The 21,293-nt window shown below is 36.0% G+C and overlaps 1 protein-coding gene across 1 annotated transcript in view; it reads left to right on the top strand.

The window, feature by feature from the left end:
• ZFPM2 (zinc finger protein, FOG family member 2) overlaps positions 1 to 21,293 on the top strand; it is a 307,216-nt gene that overhangs the window by 47,033 nt on the left and 238,890 nt on the right. The window contains exon 2 of the mRNA XM_066177442.1: positions 9,647 to 9,805. Within this exon, the coding sequence (XP_066033539.1) occupies positions 9,647 to 9,805 (159 nt within the window). The remainder of the gene's footprint in view (positions 1 to 9,646; positions 9,806 to 21,293) is intronic.

The following is a 21,293-nucleotide window of genomic DNA, read 5'->3' as shown; positions in this document are numbered from 1 at the left end:
GAACCTGCTTTAACAGGCCATATTATTGTCAAATGAAAAAACCTCTAAAAGCTAAATTACCACACATTCTAATACATGTCTGTGAGACAAAGATCATGAAGTTTGTGGTTTAGTTAATTCCTAACTTCTCAGCTTCTATTTCCTGGTACTTTAGAACGGGCAGTCAGGTTAAACGTGGTGGTTTTTTCTGTGTGTGCCTGTAACATTACCTGCCGTGTATCAAAGTTTTTCCTTTAACTGTGTTGTTGTGTAATGAATCAGCTTAGGTGTGCTGCCTTTTTATTGAGGTCCAACCAAAACTGGTCCTGAGTTCTACATACCATCTTTGTAACTTTGGTCGTGTTGAATTTGGGCTGTATTCAGGGGCTTCTTTTTCTGCAGTATTCTCTGTTTCACTAATATAAGCAAAAGACACGGGAAAAAAGCAATGGTAATTTGAAGAGAAATGGTAACCAGAGAGAGAAGTCATGGCTTCATTACTGATTTCTGGACCTAAAAGTCCAGATTCTTTTTTTTTTTTAGCTTTTTTGATTTAATTGCATGATGATGTACAGAGATGAGAGACCAGTTTCCATCTGAGAAAATGCAGCTAGAAACAAAAGATGAACAGGAATAATCTGCAGCTATATACAAACTTAGAAAATATTAAATAAACAGAAGAAAAAAGAGCCCTTTATTTTCTACAGCAGTATAGTGTGTCTTTGCTGGATGAGAAAAATGTGAGTATTTTGTCTTGAAACTGGGGATGTAAAATTACAGCGAGTAATGAGTATGTATTCCTCTGATCCCTTAATGTACTTGATGTGAGGTTCCTCTTTCATCGTAGCTAACATGCTGGCCATTAAATACACTGCAGCAGCATCATTAGTGGCTTCAAAGTGCTCCTACTTGCATCACATTTTTCCCTCCAGCAGGTGAGTGAGAACAGTGATTAGCAAATACCAGTATGTGTCACTCACTACACATGTGATTGCCAGTGAAGTCCTGTGTTTGGGGTAAGGGCAGCACTGGAATTGGAAGCAGAATGAACTTTTGCTGTCTTCGTGGTTCTGAAAAGCTTTCAGCTCCAAATATCATTTGGCTGTGTGTAAGATAAAATTCATCCTGTTTGGGATATGATGTTGGGAACTGTTTTGCTGTAGCAGTATGTGGTGAAGGAGATGGGCTGTAGAGAAAGGTGTCTCGAGTAACAGGCAGTGTGTTACCTACATGGCTGAAATTCTGCACGGTGAGATTAGGGCATGGAAAGAAAGTCCTCTTACTTACCAGTATCACAGTTTGCTATGACTGGAGGAAAGGATTCACTGTAAATTTCTGGATCCTGAATCCTCAGAGGATTTCCCTGGACTGTTTAGAGCAGCATGCCATAGATACGTATGGCAGATGTTGGTGTAGATTGGTTGGTGTAGATGTGTCAATTCCCTGTTCTCTTAGGCTGAGTTTAAAAAAAACAACCCTACAGTAGTACAACAAACTGAAAAGAGAGTCTGGGTATTGTTCTAAAATTGCACCTTTAATTTTTATCTACTTTGTTGTAAGATGCAAGATGAAGGATTTTTCTTTATTAGAAAGGTAAATATCAAATCTTAAACTACCTTACCTGCAGAATACAATATGAATATGTTAAGAAAAGAAGTTACAACTTACACCCTTTTTTTCTTTTTACATTTAATTTTAGGGAAGGACACAATTAAAAAGCCATCTTCTTATACAAGTGGTGCTTTCTTTTTCTATTTTTTTCTTCTTTTTTTTTTTCCTATGCCTGAAAATTTAAGCATTATCATCATGCTTATCTGGCTAAAACAATAGACTAGAACTGGATAATATTTTCATCAAAAGGGGCTGTGTATCATGGGGAAAACGATATTGCCAATATTTTGAATCAGATTACCAGTAGTTTCAAAACTTGTTTTGTAAAATTAACAGATAGGAAACATACAAAAATAAATGATGGGTTTAAAAATGACAAAATATAATTCAGGTGAAAATGCTTCAGGGGTAATATTTCTGTGTAAGGAAGCAAGGAATCTTCCTAGTTTACTCTGTTAAATTTAAGAAAATCACTGATAACTATCATTGTAAAATTATTCCTAACATGGAAAGTTATTTAAAAGGATCACAAATGCATCTATGAGAGCTTTATGTCCAGCTTGCTCTCTGCTTTGTAGGCTTTAGTTAAAACTTCCCTTCAGGAAAATTAGAAATTGTTGCGCTTGGGTACTGTGGTAGTTCTGTGTGCTGCTGTGATTTTTGTAGGGTGCTGAGGCACGGTACTTGTCTTGTCCCCTTTGTTCTTCTCTTTCTCCTCTTGTATCACCAGAAATACACAGAACAGCATCTGCTGTGGAGCATCTGCTGTGCAGCTGTTACAAGTGTAGGTAGAATTAAGACATGTATTTTGGCATGAGCCCCTGCGTGAAAACTGAGGTCTGATATTTAACTGCAAAGGTCTTGCAGTTCATGTTCTGTGCACACTTGCACACTATTTTTTGAAATTAATGTCTCCCTAACCATATTTTCAATGGTTCCTTTTTCATCATTTCGCTTTTATTGATTGGAAATATTCTGGCCTTGGCTCTAAGAGCAAACTGACCATGGGCTCTGTCAATTTTGTTGTGGCCTCTTGGATAATGGTAAGAGAAAAGAAGACAAGAGAATAAATGAAAGTTAAGTTCTAAATTACTGGAACATTTAAAGGTCTTTGAAAAGTTCATATATAAGCACAGTTAATGCTGTCATGCACCGAAGTGCCAAAAGACCTAGCAGTGAAGAATATTAATCTACTTTAATAAAATCAAAGGGTTCATTTTTTTTGTAAAGAAATGATTTGAATAAAATTTGACCCTTTCTACAATAGTCTGTGGGTCAAATTGAACCTACTATTAAAATTCTCTAATATCTTTCATGTATTACCATTTCAAAACTCAATTTAAATATTCACAGAGCTCCTTTTTTAATAAACTTAACAAAATTCAGGTAATTTCCTTCAACTTTCTTGATTGAAGGAAGGCAGTAGGTACAGATATAAAAAGATGTACAGCTACAAGCAAAACCTGAAATCAATTATATATAAGAAATAACATAACACATGGAAAGAAATTAATCAAAAGGAAAAAATTCTGCTATATGATTTTCTTGGTCTGCTACCTGCAGGCAAGGAACATAAATGAAAAAAAAAAAATCAGCATTCTTCTTACAGATAAGGGGAAAATTAATAAAAATGTTTCCTTCCTACCAGATCCCCTGATGCAACTTACGTTAAAAGTGAGTGGCTGCAGGAAGAACTTATATGTTTAAAAATAACTTTTATCTTTTCATACAGAAATATACTTTTGTACCTTTTTCTTGCTGTTAAGCTCAATTACATCAGGTTGGTATAGATTTATGGTGTCCAAAAAGTATTTCTTTTCCTTTCTCTCCATTAAGTTCCTTACTGAATCATGGTCATACATTCTCCCAATTTGAAAGTGAGAAGGGGTTCATTCTGCTTGGATGTCCCAATGAAGATGTAAGGAATCTCTCACAAATTAGAGCAATCTTCCAATCTGGTCAAAAGTTATGAAGTTCAGCCAATTTGCTGTAAGACTGGAGAGGTTCAATGTGCACAGGCAGCACTGCATCTCTTAAATATAGCTCAAAATGTAATAGGAATGACAGAAATAATTCAGTTAAGATAAATAACCGATAAATTCAATGGACCGAAGAGGATGGAGAAGTCTCTAAGGAAGTCCTGTATGGAAAACTTCCCAAGAGGGAGAGAACTCTAAATTATCGTATGGTGTCTTCACTCCCATTACCATATTTAAAATGAAATAAATTGAACCCTTTCTTCTGTTTTTAGTATTCCTGACTGAATTATTAGAAAAAAAATCCCTACAGTGTGAATAAATAGGAAGTGTTTGCCTGCTGCTTGTCTTATGTAATCGTCTCTACTTAGAAGGAAATGTTCATGTTGAAACAGGAGATAAATGGATTGATTTTTCTGAAGCTTTTCCCTCTGTAATCAGAGAGCATCACATACCTAGGTCTTACCATAAGCTCAGGATAATCTGTATGTGGCAGCATGTTTTCCTAGGAAATACTGAATGGATCCCACAGAACATTCAAAATGTCTGATGTTGATCCAGTGAATTTCAGGCTTCTGATTTATTGAAGTTGTTACTATTTAATGCTGCTACTACTAATTATACTCATTAACCTCTCCCCAGCCACTCACTGTCAAGTATTAGGCATTCTTAATTTGTTAAGAGCACTGATTTATGTTGCTGCTGTGGGAATGTAGGAGAATATTGGTAGGTGAGAAGGAAGCTAACCACTTCACATTTTCATGAGATAATTATTTCAATGATCCTTTTCTACTATAGGATACATGTATTTTAAGTGCAAAACACTGGGCAGGAAAGCATATTAGGCACGTGCTTAATTTGAGCGTGCATTTAAGTGGTTTCATTAGGGCAAAGTCTGATGAATTCGACTATGAGAAATTATTACAGAACTTACTCAGTTTAATGTTATTGAATTTCAATTATTTCATTACAGTTATAGTACCATAAAACTGGAGTCAAGCATTGATGTATCAGGACTAATGTGCTCAAAGGGTTTGATGCTCAAATTTGTGTTAAGAGGAGTGTTTATTATAGCAAAAGTGTCTTTTGTTAAGTGAGAGTAAATCCTTTTCTGATGGTTCATCCTCACACTCTTATGTGTTATTAAAATTATTTCAGTGCTGGTTTTGTTTTGTTAAATGTGGCCTGGTCCTTTTAAGTGCTGAGGTAGCATCTGTTACTCACTGTGTTGGGATTCCCCCTTAGCTAGCTGTATTTGTGTTCTTGCGTCTATATGTTTGCATTTACTTTACAGTACATGATATTTTGGGAATATTTATTTATTTAGCATTTAATAATAGTGCCAAAAAATATGTCCTTGAGTGCCTGTAAATCTGGTACAAATTAGGGAGCGCAGCTCAGATTTCCCCACACTGTGCTGGCAAGTGGCCTCAATCAGAAGTAATTTTCTCCATGAAGGCACATGCAGCTCACTCCTCAGCCTCTCCTCAGTGGATACTGTTATTTGTATCAAATTATATGTGGTGGTTTCTCAAAGTGGGCTACTGTGTCCACTAAGCCATACAGATTTCTACCACATTGACTATTTCGTGGCTGTCACTAGTTGTACTGTTTTCTACTGTGTCTTGTTTATCTTTGCTGTTTGCAAAAAGAGTTGAGATTTGTGTTCATATCAATAAATATTCATGAATTGGAGTAAGTACCAAGTGAATAAGTAAACTACTCAACCCCTCTAATTCCTCTGTTGTGTACATGATTATTTGCTCATTTTATACAGGAAAAAGGTTTTTTTCAGGGCTTCATGCAAAGTGCAGAATGAGTTAACAGAGACTTAATTTGCCTCAAATTAAAGTACCCCTATTTAAGATTAGAAATTGAGGTTTTTACCTAGTACAATTGGGAATTCTTAACTCTTCATCATTATCTAGCTAATCTGAAGCGTTTCAGAATCACCTCCTTATATTGCATCACGTTCTTTTACAAACTGCTAATCGGAAAAGAATTGCTGAAATGAGAAGACAAACATCTAGGCTATCTCTGGAATTAACTATTCATCTAAATTCTTAAACTGCTTAAGTTTGAAATTTTACTTCTTTAATTATTAAAGAGTCTAATCATATCTCAGAGCTGCTTGTTGTCAGATCACTATGACACTCAGATGAATTTCAGTAGTAGCAATTTTTGGATTTTTATTGCTCTGTCATTATAGCTACTGACTTTAAAGTCACACTTAATGAGCAGTTATTGAAAAGTATTTTTTAACAGAACAGGATTGGACCTTAACCCTGGTCCAGTTGAAATAAAAGGAGACATAATACATGTTGTGCCAAAAGTACTTAATAACATGATTAGTTTAAGTAATGGGAGTAATACTATTAAATTAAATCAACAATTTAAAAGAAATGCAGAAAGTAAAGTATGGTACTAAAGTAACTGATTAACATATATTTGGACTGTGGAAGGTAATATATCAACGTAATAACAACTGGGGGAAAAAAGCACTATCACAGAAAACAGTTGAAGCAAACTATTGTTTTAAAACACATCTATTTTTGTCTACATGACCCAGTAGTTTTAAGTATTTTAAATCAGGTAAGAAGTTGCAGTAGCTTTTGTGGAGGTTGTTCCCTAGATGGAGGAGCTAGTTAATGTTGATAACCTACCTTTAAGTCTTTGAACCAGATAAATTCTTAGTTCTCTAGCTGATGTAATTTACTGGTGCCAGCTAGAGATTTTTGCTGGCACATGGCCAAATCAGGCAAACATAAGCCTGCATAGTTAATGTTTTTGCATTTGTCAAGAATATTTAGTTCATATACTCTTTATTGTGAGATTCTGAATGTATTTTTATTTATTGCCTGTTTGTGTTTAAGTAATTAGATAAAATTGTCAGGAATAGAGAATTTGTTTATATTTCCTTGTAATGGCTTTGGATTTTAGTGTTTTCTTTAACTCACTGTATGTTTGAGTGATAATTAAAAATGGCCACAGAAATCATCGATTTTGAGTTCTCATGAAACTAGCAACTGTGAAATACTTAATTTTGATCTTGTTCTTGGGGGTTGGTCTAATTCATTTTGTACAGTGCCTTAATCTTTAGTTATCAGTTACAATATACCAGCTCTGGGCATGAGCTGAATGTATTTTGACATTTAAAAAATGAAAGACAGCTCAACGTGCGTAAGACAGAATTTGTCCCAAAGATCAGGTGGTAGATGGGTGACTTAGACAAGGCAGCAGCTGCCTGAAACCTATAAAAATATTTATGCATGGATCCTCCAACTTCAGCAGTTGTCACTGCTGGTGTTTGGGGCGCAGGCTCTGATGCCAGCCCCCATTAGGTAAAGCTCTGATGTGTGCCCATATGTGCCTGGATAAACTTTGCTGGGTTCTGTACCTGGGCTGCACGTGCAAGGCAGACCTGGTATAGATGCATGCATACCTCAGATCTCCTTGGGATGTGACAACATTTACATTTATGTTTTCAAACGCTTAGACATGTAACTTTAGGAAATGTTACATACCTATGTTCATACATAGGATATAGCTATAGTAGCATTAGTCAGGTTTTTTTTTAGTCTACGTTTGATTTAAAAAAATAAAGTCCTGGCCACAAAATGACAGGGGTTTGCACCAGCGCTGTGGAGCTGGTGTGTACATTTTATTTCTTCTTCTTTCTTGGAAAGAGTGTCAGTGGAAATTACAAGGTGTGTTTCCATGACTGCTGCAAATGAAAGCATAGCAACTGCATTTCTGTTCTTTTCCTAATTAACATACAGTGATGATTAGCTTGCTGATTACGTATTGGTGACCTGATCAAACAAACTGGTTTAACATCTAGAAACAGACCTAAATGTCATGTATACATGCCAATTGGGTTACTTTCAGGTAAATTGCTTTTGCTGTATTTTGTAAGACACATTGTAAAAGTCAGTAACAAAGAGCTAGTCATTCAGCAGGAAATCGACTTACACTGAGAATGGTGGCTGAAGTTTAATTTTTTCCCTCAGATATAAAATACTTAGAAAATTTATTAGGCTTATACCTGCACTTGAAATGATGCAAAAAATGGTATTGATACATTTTTATATGTGGCAAAAATTTACATTTCCCTGAAATAGCATATTTTTTCCTGGTTTATTTATCCAGGAGAACACATTTATCTAGGAACACATACCAATAAATGTGACAGTGTCACATACTACTAATAAAATGAAATTTGACTAGTATTTCTGATCATTTTTGCAGAACCCCTTGTGCTTTCAATTCATGAACCTGGACACACGTAGGGTGCCTGGAGTGCCCATGTTCAGCTGCAGCGCACTGCTCCAGTGTGTGCTCGTGCTTTGTTCTCTCTTCTGTACAGTGCCATACCCACTCTTCATTCCCTGTGCATATGCAGTTGCTGGATTTTTTCCCAGCATGGCTAGAAGGTGCAATTAACAGTAATGGATACTTTGATAGTGGGAATCTTTATTTCTTCAGCCATAATAATAGCCCCTTATTTTAGGAGCTATATTGTTGAATGACAGCTACTGTTGGCGAGTATGTGTCTACAAAAGTGGGCTCATTTGGTCAGATTCTCAGCTGGCACAGAGAGTCATATTTCCATGAAAGATAGTGAGCTATATTAATTTATGGAATCCCAGCTGGGAATCTCAATCAATTTCAATAAAAAGTAACCATCATATTCCTCTGAAGCAAGAATTACACAACCTCGCCTAAAGTGAATTTTGCTGTTTTAATAAATGTAGGTAGTCACTGGTTCGTAATAAATTACATAAAATTAGAGTGTAGTCAATATTAGATTTCTTTAAAAATTTATTCCTTCCTATTCATTGAACACAACAGAATCATTTATATATTGTATCTCAGCATGATAGATTATATAGGAATAGTGTATTTATTACCGTAAAACTATCATATAAATATAAATCACATTTTTTTTCATTAGCTAGCTTGCTTTCAATTTGAAGAAGAAATAATCAATTTTAAATGAGGCTGTACTTTCATTGGAGAGTGAAATACGTAATTTTTTCAAGCCTCAACCATGTATAATGAAATCTTTCTTTTGAAATCCAGTCTTAAGATGGATTTTGAAACATACTGACATTTAATAAAATATTTGTTAAAATATGTTGAGTTATTTCGAATCTCTATTTAAATCTGGGGTGAAATTCTACATCCTGCAGAAGAGATGTCTTTAGCAAATAGTTACTATTAACCAGTGATTTTGAAGTGTGTGTATATAAGAAATATTTTAATTTTTGAGTATATTCTAATTGGTAACCTTGGTGTTATGTGTTATAATCTGTCTGGTGCTGTCTCTTCGAGAGGATCTGTAGCAGTGGTATCTCTAGGTAACTAGAAGAAAAGTCAAAGACCTCAGACTACCTTTTCAAATTCAAACTCATGACCTGTTTCTGTAACTAGTTTATATTTTTATAGCCCTGGGCTGGCAGTTTACCAGGACATTTGTTTGGCCTCTGTGAAATGAATAAATAGTCTCTTGAGTCCTGTCAATTGACTGGGATTCTGTTAGAGTCTGGCCTGAATGATCATGGATACCATCAGGGGCTGGTTGAAGCAAAATAGCAGAATAAGCTGAAGTTTGTGCTGTCAAAACCTTTGTAGTATTTCACTGTTGTCAGTACTTTTAATTTGATTAACAAAGCTTGTAAAGGAACATTTTAAGTACTGTAATTCAGCATCAAAAACAATCACAAACAAGAGAAAGCTCTTCACTGTTTATGTTGTTTTATAAATACAGCTTTGATTTCAGCTGTTAAAATTGTCTGTGTTTAATAGTAGAGCCCAATGAATAATGAAAAATCCCCATGTGCGAGTATTATTAATAAATATTATTAATGACACTTTGCATATTCTGATTTGAAGTCATCAGGAAAAGTCACTTTCAATTTCAATTTCCATAAAATGTTATTTGTCCAATTCTAATAAATGCTGAACACGGCTGTGAAAGGAAAAACTAGCTAAGGAATGCCAGTTAAAAGTTCGTTAAGGTTTTATTTCACATTGTCCTGTTAGATGTTTTGCCACAGTGTCCCTGATTCTTTTTTAAGGGCCCCTTGAAGATGCCACTGAGGATGAAGAAGAAGAGTGCCTGTCTGAGGAAAATGATACTATCTCAAAAGAAGACTTTCCATTGGAGGAAAGCTTTTCTGCAGAGTTTGAGCCTGAAAATCTGAGCTGTGAAGAAGTGGAATACTTTTGTAATAAAGGTAATCATTGTAGCCAATCTCTTGCGAGAATACTGGCCAAACTGCGTCCAGCTGATCAAAGAGATTTTTTGGTTTAAAATGTACAAAGAGCCCTATTAATGCTACCTTAAAAACAGCAAAAAGAGTCACTTGTGTTATTAGATCTGGTAAGGGATAAATATTTATGTTGAAGGACACTTTTCAGGGACATGAATCATCTTGCCTTAATGTTTTCCTCCAAGTGTTATTTTCGATGTATTTAACTGTAGAGAACAGGCCCCAGAAGTCAATTATTATCAGATCTGAAGCTAGCAATACAGCATGTCTTTTCATTGCTTTTCTGCCTAGGAAACATTGCTAGGAAAACAGATTGTGTCTGTAGATTCTGGGATTAAAATAGAGCTTATTATGAAAGGATAGCTTTTAAAGTTGCAAATATTTTTTGGTGCACTTGCGAATTATTGAAGATTGCGGTATTTTAGCATCATAAGACACACAATTCATTCTTACCAGTTCAGTCTGCAGAGTTGTGCTTCTCCCCAGTCAGCTGTCAGAAAAGCACACTGTTGTTATTTAGAGCATTGAATTAACCTTCTTCCTGCCAGGTATCCACTTGATTGCTTTATTGTTTGTCTTCTGCAGGTAAGGATGCCTATCAAATAGCTGAAGTTGTTGTGGTGGTGTTCTTCTGTTAGTCCACAAATCCCTTTGGGCATTGGATGTTGATAGTTTCTCTGTCTTTCTGTTCTTTCCTGGATATTGACATACATTTTCTCATGATAACTTGATATGCTTCTGGCTTTGTATTATTTTCATCTGTCTTGGACAAAGTCGAATAAATCCCTTTGACAAGTCAAGTGTTCTGACTGCAGAATATTAGTCCTTCCTAGAGAGTCTTCAGTCATCAGTGGCAAAGGCATGACAATGTATTTTCTATATATCCTCTATGTAGCTTCCACAAAATCTTGATACTTCATAAGTCACCCTAAGAAATCAAAACAATCTAATGATAGTTTGGAATTCAACTGCTACAAATCTTACTTTGAGGAGAGACCAGATTATCAATAGATTCTTTACCAACAAGAAGAATTTAATACTATTACAGCTGCGATGTGAACAAATACTACAATTACTTCGTGTTCATTGGTTTACATGCATTTCAGACACCGTTTTCCCTAGCTGGAAAAAAGTATTCCTCCTGTTTTTGGCGGTACTAAATAAATATTTAAACCACTATTTGCATAATTGTTATACTGGTGTCTCTTGAATTCCTCCTGTCAGCAGTGGAATACTATGTCCCACTATTAGTTCATATATATTGGTTTGATTTAGTTATCTCTCTTTACTTCTTACTGCATTTCCAGGCCTACCAGTGGAAAATACTATGGTTTTAGGTGAAATCAAGAAAAAAAAATTGTTTGGTTTTTTTTTAAATAGCAATCAATATTGCAAATTTACATTGAATTTCGATTTATCTTGGATCTTCCGTTTAAATAAACACAGCTTTCAGGGAAATCACTGAATTCAAGCCATTGTATTAAAGAAGTCGAGGCATCAAATGGGAATACATTTAAATCTGAATCTTGATTACCTTGATTATATGTTTTATTAGGGACATCTGCTGATTCTTCAGGCTGAATACCTTCTGACTTCCCAGCAGTTTGTGTGTTGTAGTTATAAAAGAATCTTAAGTCTCTCCAGTGCAACTGTTGCAGTAGAAGAGTTGAAAAGATTTCTAAGGATCAAGGGACACATAAAATTTCTAATCTACCTCCAGCTGAGGCAGTGTGACAAAAGGTCCCACTTTGAAGCAATTGGGAATCTCCAATTGGGAAAATAATGGAATATGAGACTGGAAATGTGCTGGGTTTTTATTAAAGTCTCAACTTCTATTGAATGTCCTGTTTCTTCAGGGTCACATCTTAAGTGTCATTAGCATGAGGCCACCTGTGTTTATCTGAAGATAAACCCTAAGTTAGGAAGACAAAATTAATCTGGAGAGCAAATAAATTTATTTTGTGTTCTTTTCTTAGTGGAAGGGTTTATGACTCTTTTATATAGTAAATACTAAAAATTATTATATATTAAATACTAAAAAATTCTCATTTTTTTCGTGAATCTGTTAAGAATTCATAGCCTTTTGTTTTTCTTTGTAGTGTTTCAGTATTGAAATTAAAAGATAGCATGAGAAATAAACTTTTCTTTTTTTCCTAGAAATATTTTTTAACATCATGAATGAAAAGGCTTTATGAAGATGAAAAGGCATGAAAATGAGATGTGTACCAAATAGGTTAGAGAAGAAATAAAGGCCGTTATAATTTCTGTTTTTGGGGCCTGACTTTTGATTTTTTGTTCTGCTCTTTGATAGTATTGGCAGCCTGTAAATGACACATATTTCCAAATAAGGGAAAAGTAAGTGTAGATCTGTGTTTTTTTTCATGCAACAGGTTTCCTTTTCCCAGAAATGTGTCAGAAGTGGCATGGGAATCCATTGTGCTATCTCTGAATTCTGCCCTTGCTAGCATGGACCATTAATGGTTTTAGAAAGTAAAGGTGTTTTCTTGGCTATAAATTTTATCTGTCCTGTCTCCCTATTTCCCTCCCCTGGGGTTTCTTCCCAGCTGACCCAGAGCAAGAGGACAAATGAGTAGCGGGGCTTCCTGCGAGAATCAAGAGGCATGGGGAACAAGTGACCCAGCTGTTGGGGAGGAGGTGTTTGTGAGGCTTCATCCATGGTATGTTTTTTATACTTACCCAGCTCTGTAAATTCGAGTACCACCTAAAACCAGGGGCTTTTTGCTATCCAAACTAGGTACTGAGGGAAAAAGTTACTGAAGCCACAATTCATTTTGAGGAATGAGAATAGAGGGCTTACAGGTTCACAACTTGGTAACTTTGGCTTCTTGAAGAGATTTTCTTGTCAAACTGTGCCTGATGGTATTATAAGCAGAGAGAAGTCCCTTACTGTCTAAATTGCAAACAGGAACCTTTATAAAGCCATACTTGTCATTCCCTTCTTATTAATTTGGGTTTGTGAGATAGATTCAGCAGAATAGCCAGAATTAGAGGGTGAAGGCGAAAGCCTCTGCAAAGTGTGGAGCAAATTAATCACATTGATTGAGCTACATGTCATTTTACAACTTCTCCGTTTTCAAAATTTTGACTCTCTGCTATTACTTTTCCCTTCTCCTTTTGCTCGCTGATAGCTTTTACAGCAAGGAATCTGGAAAATTCCTCCTCTCCCTTACTTCTGCAGCACCACAAAATTAACTTTGCTGCATGTGAATATTCCTATGTGGTCTGTGTGAAGAAGTGAGCAACGGTTTAAGCATGTAAATATTCAAAGCTGAAATGAAAATTACCAACCTACTATTTTTCAGGTGTTGCTATAAGCTTCCAGCTCTGGGGTTTTTTAACCTTTTGGATGAAGAGCTTCATAATTGATGGCAGTTAAGTTTGATTTGTTTGCAGTTTTGACAGTGAGATTAGGAGAAAGGGAGTAGTTTGTAAACAGGATAGTGGTGTTCTACTACAAATCTGCACTGATCTCTATGTTTGAAGTAGAAACAAAAAACTTTGTGGAAGGTAGCCTTGAATAGTGCATTACATTTTGTAAGTTTGAAAACAGCCTTTGAAAATTGCTGTTTATGTTTAGTTACCACGAATTACTGTACTGCCAATAAAGAGGATATCTGATGATACTGTCTACACAAAGACTTTATTAGCCTGGGATATCCCTTGCTGAATATTTTTTTAAACAACGGGCATCTGGAATCAGAGTCTGTATCAGATTAAGATTAATTCAGATTAAATTCAGATGTAGAAAATTTAATACTTAAATGTCAGTATTTCAACAATCTGTTTAAGGAGAAAGTAGCCTGTCTCCCATGCAGAACAAGGATAGGCTGGATTTGGAAGCTAGGGGATAGACACAAAGATTAAATTTTGTCTACTGTAGATTGGAATAAGAAAATTAGGTGATGCTAAAAGAGGTGAGAAGAAGTGTGATGGGGCTAATAATTGCAGAAGGGCGGATAGAAAGGGGAAAAAACAGAACAATACAGAGGACAAGTTGAAGGAGATGGGGTGAAAATCAAAGTTCTAAATCAAGATTATTTGTGAGGTGAAGTAGTTTATAGTTGATTTTCTACTCTTTGCTGTCGTCCCTCAGGAAAAATAAAAATAAATTTCTTGTCTGTTACTTAGAAAGTTTGCTATGCACATATAATGACATCTTTTACTCTCTGTAAACAGAAAGGAGAATAGGAGCCTTGGTGACGTGGTAGTGGTGGTAGCTGGCTAAACAAATTACAGTTCCTTGTGACCTTCCTAGCAGAAGTGTTCAATTAGGGTTTATCTTTCAAAGGAAAATTATCTTAAGCGATAAGAGAGATCATTTGAGATTAGTAGATAGTTTAGTAGCTGTGTTAACAGAAGGAAAGAGGCAAGAGAAGAAGATGGAGGTTTATAATCAAAAGAGCAAATGTTGGACTGTTGCCAGAAGAAGGAGGCAAATGAAGGAATGTCCGTATCTGATGATTAGTGAAAGAAGGCAGGTTCATTTCTTGCTGCTTACACAGACAGTTGTGTCAAATTCTCCTGTTCATTGCTTGTAGTATGACTATGGCTGTTGTTCTTCGTGTTGTAGGTTTTCCATGGTTACTTCAGCACAAGGCAACATTGGCACCAGCCCTCAGTGGAAGGAGATTCAGTGGCCTTAAAACTCCTGGAGGCAGATGGGAAAGCAAAGGCTTCTGCTGCCCAGTGTTAATTCTGCTTCAGTTGGTGACATAGGGTGTTAGGGAGGATACATGAGGTGGGATGGAGGGTGATAGTTTCAGGGGGCAATAACTTTATGATCTGTAGCACACACTGCTTTTGCAGATTATATGTCTGCAGTGATGTGTGTTTATAGTTGGTTGAGTGATTCAGGTTCCTGATACATTGGTTGTCTTTATTTGTAGGGGAAGAGGAAAATGAGGGAATCCACTGCAGTCTGAAACTCATATACAGTTCTAGGTCAGCAAGAAGGAAACACAGGAAATATATGGCCTGCATACTGAGTGTATACCTGGTTCTACATTCTCATGTTCTTCTTGGGCAGGAAGGGATGAGTTCCAAACCTGAGCTAAGTTTTCTGTTCATGAACACATAATCATGCTCGTGTATGTTGTTTCCAGCCTGCCAGACCAGCTTGGGACTGGAATTTTTTATATTAAACCTTGTGACCTGATTGTGCAGCCAGGCTTGAGATTCAGAGAAACAGCTGCAGTGTGAGTCCTCATACAAGAAAACATATACAAAGCTAAGTTCATCTGTGTATTAATCTAGCCCTTCATACTTCATGTGCAAAGCTATCATGCTACCATCTATAATAACACCCTGAAAATGATTTCTGTGTGTCCCTTTTTCCTCTGGAGTATGACTTTGTGTCTGTGTGAATGCCTGTGTGCAACTGTGTAAATATTCCTTGCTTCTTTCCTGTTACACATGTAGTGACTAACAATATGCTTGCTATTTTCTGCTTTTGGATCAAACAGTAGATTAATGTTTTCTTTTCTTTATTTTCTCCCCATTTTTTTAACCAGGAACATTTTAATCAATATTTTTTTTCCTTTTCAGTAATGAATTTCATGACAAATTTCTACCACTTGCTATAGCAAGTAGAAGTAGGATCAGCAGAAGGCAGCTATACCATAATCACTTTGAGCTCAATAAGGAGATCTTTACAGGCAACTTTGTTCTTATTTCTTAACAGGATTAAGAAGCTCAGCTCTTTAAATTCTTGCATATAACACTGACATTTCGAGGGTGTGTTTGGACCAAGGAGTTCAAAGAGAAGGAATAAAAAAGAAAAGCCAATATGACTTTGTTTTTTACCTTGCTGCAGGAGCAGTTTGTGCAAATCGCCTATAAGCTTATTGACCTGAATCTTTGACTCCTTGTTTTCTCTGGATTTGGCTGGAGTGTAGACACTGATAGAGCACTGATAGAGGTGATTGCACAGCCCTCGGCTTTGCTTGGCACCAGACCCACCCCCCTCCCTGCGCCTGACATTATCTTTCCCTGGCAATACTTCTGTTCTGCTGGAGCTCATATTCCTTTAAAATTTTAAAAGAATATTTTTATTCATTGCATTTTATTTATATAGACTTTCTGACTAAATGAAGGTTACATTCATTCTTTTTGGTAATCAGAAACAGAAGAGGGCATCTATCTATTTTCATCTCCTAGGATAACTAGAATATGCATAAGAACTCATAGCAATACTCCTTCCAAGAATGCAATAGTTGCTTCTTACTGACTTGTCTGCATGTTTGTGATGCTGTTGGATTCTCATATTCCCCAAAGTAAGGGTTCCCTTATGTTTATCTGTGTCCTATTCAGCTGAAACAACTTTAGAAGATGAGCCTGGGGGATCTCATCACTGTCTACAGGTACCTGACAGGAGACTGTAGTAGATGGGGTTCAGCTTCTTCTGCCATGCCCGCAGTGGGAGGGTGAGAGAAAATGGCCTTAATTGAGACAGGGGAGATTCAGATTAAGATTAGATATTAGAAAAACATTTTTCACTGTTAGGCATTAGAGTGGTGCGACACTGGAATGGGTTGCCCAGGGAGGTGGTGGAGTCACCATCCCTGGAGGTGTTGGAGAGGTGTCTGGATCTGGCTCTGGGTGATGTGGTTTAGGGTTTTAGGGGTTGCAGTGACAGCGCTGGGTGGACAGCTGGACCTGATGATCTTAAAGGTCCCTTTCAACCCTGACGATTCTATGATTCAAATCTTCCATACTTTTTGTCAGATGCTGAATATGGACAAAGAAAGGGAGGGGCTTCTCTGATAACAGCTTTGGAACAATGCCAAGTCAGAGTTAGATTGGATCCTAGCAGGATGAGAGGAGATCTTTTCATCTGAACATCAGCATTTGTCTTGTGCTTTACCTCTTATGGTTTTTCGTTCTTTCCTGCTACTGGAGCTCAGATGATCACCTGTTTCCTTTCTAGGAATGAAAAAAGAGATCTGAAAAGGTTGAAGTGATTTCTTTTCCCCCCCGCCATTCACTAGCGAGCATGTAAAGGCTTCCAAAACAAAAAAGTATAAGATTGTATATTCTGTACTTTTTTTTTATTTACTGCTAACCCTTGTTTAACCCTGTCAGGCTGTATTTTCAGTCCAGGTTAAACCTATGTAGGTATTAACATTAACTTTACTTGGACAAAAATTTGACCTAAGTTAAACAAGGAAACCCTTCTAATCAAGACATTAAATAATTTGTTGTCAACCAGAAAATCATATCTCAAAAAGAAACTAGAAAGCTATGTTTCAAGAAATACATAGATCCGAATAGAAAACATAAGTTTAACTGTACGGAATTAAAAAGTGCAGGAAACACTTAAACAGCTTGCTCAACTTTAAGCAGTTTATCAAAGCAACTCCAGCCTTTTCAGTCAGCACATTTTGCTTTTCTTAAGAACAATGAAATTCTGAATTGTATCTCAGCTATGGGTAGACTTCACACAGAGATTATTTGGATACAAGAAGTAGTGTAATGTCCTCTTTCTCGAAATTCACAAAACTTGAACTTGGATTGACTTAAATTTGAGGTCAAATTTGACAGAATATGAATTGCAAATTAATAAGGGTAATCTTCTTTAAAACATGAAATGCACAAATGACAGATTTCGTCACATGTACTTAGTTCATGTGTACTGTACATCTGTTTCTAATTTTGTTTGTAGTGAAGGTCCCCTTCCACTTGTCTCTTTTTTTGTCTTATTTGGTGGCCCTGACACAAAAATTCTGAATACATTTCAAGAGCTCTAAGACATGGCAGAAAAAATTCTTGTCAACCCAGGCCCAAAAAGCAGACTTGCCTACAGTTTGCGTACTATATGGGTACATTTGCAGTAACTTAACTCTGAAAGGATCAGTAAAAATAAAAAAGCAAATGCCACATTTATGTCATCATTGGATAAGTACTGATAAGACAAATATTATTGCTGGATAGAGCAAAAGAAGCACATATTTTTGACAGCTAAATCTTTTTCTTGGGTTTGACTCACAGGAGCCTAGACTGGTTTTGAAATCATGTGTAATACAACATATATGTGGGAACGTACCTATAATGATAGGGATTTGGCTGCTTTTGATATTGAACTCTCTGAAGTGTTGATTATTTCAAATAAAATCATCCAGTTGTTTCAACAAAGTAAATTAAGATTCCACTGTGTAGGGACAGGTACCTATTGCTACTGTTTATGTATTCCTGTGGAAGTCACATAAAAACTGGATTCATATATGATAATGATTTCAGCTGCAGAGTATAAAACGAGGTGTTCTTGGTTGGATGAAGAATTCTTAAAGGAGATTGAATATTTCTGCAGTAGGGATGGAACAGAATTGTTGTATAATTAAATTGAAATATGAACTTGAAGAAGAGCCTTCAAACTTAGAATTTGAAACTTGTCAGAATTTCTCTGAAGTAATCTCTGTTCTGCTGCCGGCTGATTTAGAATCTCATGGGTTGTTCATTTCCATTGAAATAATTTTTGAAAATTATATTAAGCAACAGTCTTTATTTGTGGCATGTAAATATCCTTTAAAATGTGCTTCTGCTGCTTTTCTAATCAAGTGCTTAGAGCTATGTAGTTTGAACCCCAGGCTAGTACTTGCTTATGTCTAATAGAGTTCTTCTATTTGAAGTTTTAATGGGGAAAGATTGAAAAGATGCAAGACTTTTTCTCCTTTTTTAAAAACTGATAGAAGCTCTTGACTAGCCAGTATATCTGGATGATGCTCATTTGTAGCATGAGTGATTAGAATTTCTCCCTGAAAATTAGAAAATATATATATATATATATATATGTATATGTATGTATGTATGTGTATATACACTTTTCTTTTTCAAACCCATTAATAAAAAGAAAGTCAGGAATACAAATTAGAGAACACTTTCACTGTTCTGCAGGAAATACATTTGTATGAGTGATCCTTGTCTTGAAAGGACTTCAAAAGCAAACAGTGGCGATAATGAGAACGTATCAAACATGTAGAGAAAGAGGAAGGCCAGACTCAGTCTAGATGAATGTGCTACACAGCAGTGTCTTATCCCAGGAGAAAAGTGCTGTAGCTGAAATGGTTAGAAATAATTGACACTGCTTTTTAACATGATCACTGTGCTGAGATGTAATGTGTCAAGATGTCATTTTATTAAACAAAGTGGTGATTTTAATAGAAACCAAAATAGTTTCATACCACTGTTTTGGAGGGCTAAAGGCTTGCACATATGTGGGCACTTTCCAACACTTAAATATTCACGGACCGACGCTAAAAATTAGGGAAAGAGACAGTGCATTGTTTCCGAGACTTGCTTGTCAAATAATTCCATGAGTGCTTAGGGCAAATGGAAACGTACAGTTATTTCAAATGAGGTTTATCCCAGGAGAAATTATGATTGTTAATCAGCATGACAGAAAACAATAATTGCTTGCAAAGAAGCAAAGTATTGAGGTGATTAATATAATCTGAAATAAAATGCAGTAGATTAACTTGTTGAAGTGCTGGTTTATTTCAGGTGCGTTACCAAATCAATCATCTGAGGGCCAGATTTTGCTCATACTTCCTATATGTGCAGAGTAGGGTGTCTCAGTTGATTTTTATGGACTTCAGTGAAATTATTTCTGATATATATATATATAAAATATATATATCAGATGAATTGATAACGATCTGGTAGTGATAGCACTAGATCTCTTCCTCTGTCTTTCTGTCCTTGCAAGGCTTGTAGTGTGAACCCATTTGCATGGCCCTGTACCCACTGTAGTTTTTCATCTTGTCCTCATATCATTTGGCAAATATGACAAAGTATGGAAATGTCCCCTCACATATTATTTAGTATCTTTATTCTCACAGTTCTGTTACCATTCCAAAAGCTTATATAATTCTTTTGCATTATTCTATACCCAGAATTTTTTATATGTGCTGAAACCTGTATTGCCATTACAATTATAGTTAAATATATATATAGAACATTTTAAAAAGAGATAATCCACAAGAAGGTTAGTTAAGGCCTGTTAGATGTCATTGGTATTCTTAAGAATGGTGTGTGGTGCTAAAAAGTAAGTTACGTTGAATGAATTACGTATTTGTATTTTAAGTTGTATATGGTTTATTTCAAAGTTACTGGCTACGGCTTTTGAAGAGAGGTTCCTGGCAACAGTCCTCAGCTTACAGTGTGTTTCTCAGGATTCAAGAGCAGGATTATCAGTGTGTGTAAGCTCTGTTACTGGTTGCAGGCTTTGAGATAAAGCAAATAACAAAGGACAGTTTTTGGTTGCTGATCTATAGTTTCTGAAGCTCTGGCATCTGGTTCATATGTATAGACTCAGAATCCTTGTTTGGTTGGATCTAGGATTACTGCCACTGTAGACTGTGGCAGAAAGGAGCAGGCCCCCTCCCCTTCCACAGCCACTGATCTGTGACCATCCATGAGGTTATGTCCTTGCCAGAGAAAAGTCCACAGTAAGTGACTCCCCAAGTCTTTGCTTTGCATCTATTTTCTCTTTTTGCAATACAGAGTGCTAGAGGCTTTGCAACAATATATTTCTGAATTGATTTATTATAATTGAGAAGTGATGTTTCACTCTGAACAGCTGTATGAGGATGTTAACAATTTAAGTTTACATTTGTGCTGCCAGGAAGAAGAAAACAAACTGAATTTCAAACTTTTATTTTCTCTCACTCTAATAGAAGCTGCTTTGTGCTTTCTGTGATTGGTTCAGTCCTTCACCCAAAGCTATTTTGTCTGATGATAAAACCATGAGTGTATGAAGCTTGCAAGTTTTTCATCTCTTTTATGACCTTATCTTTTGTGAGAGGCTTCTGTGAAGGTATCCTAACTATAGGAAGCACCTGGTAAACATACATGATATCTATGCCGTGATAAGTAGTTGTGAACAAGAAAGTAGATCTGTCAGTTCTGAACTGTTCATTGTTAAAAATACTTTGTTGATGTAGCTGATTGCAAAATACATTATAGAGTGCCTAACATCTGCTGTAACATTCCTAGTCAAGGTAGTTCAATAGTTATATTGTACAAGACTTTCTGTAAGAGCCTAATACTGATAGGAACAACATGGATTAAAACAGCAGGATTGAGAAGAACTGCTAACCCATGTGCTTCTATAAAATACCACAACTACTTGTGGTACAAGCTGATTAAGTACAAATTGGGAAGTCTTTAATTTGTTAAAAAGATTAAAGTGAAATTACTTGTTAATATTCAAGTCTCTTTTCCTACTTGTCAGTGTTGTCAGAGAAGTTGGAGTTCTCTCTCATGTTTCTGGTAGTATGTCTCTTTTACAGTCTTCAGATTTCATGACCAATTTTACCACCTTGAATTGCAGTGAATTGTCTATTGGATAAACACTAGGCTATTTAAACCACATTAAAAAAAACTTGAACTGTTTCTGAAGACAACAGAAACAGTCACTGCTGGTGAGAAATTATAA

The sequence above is a fragment of the Chamaea fasciata genome, unplaced genomic scaffold (genome assembly GCF_029207755.1).
Source record: "Chamaea fasciata isolate MVZ Bird 193981 ecotype frontalis unplaced genomic scaffold, bChaFas1.0.hap1 SCAF_1, whole genome shotgun sequence".
Classification (NCBI taxonomy): Eukaryota; Metazoa; Chordata; class Aves; order Passeriformes; family Sylviidae; genus Chamaea; species Chamaea fasciata.
Note: the sequence above shows the minus strand (reverse complement) of the source record. Positions and strands in the feature narration are given on the sequence as shown.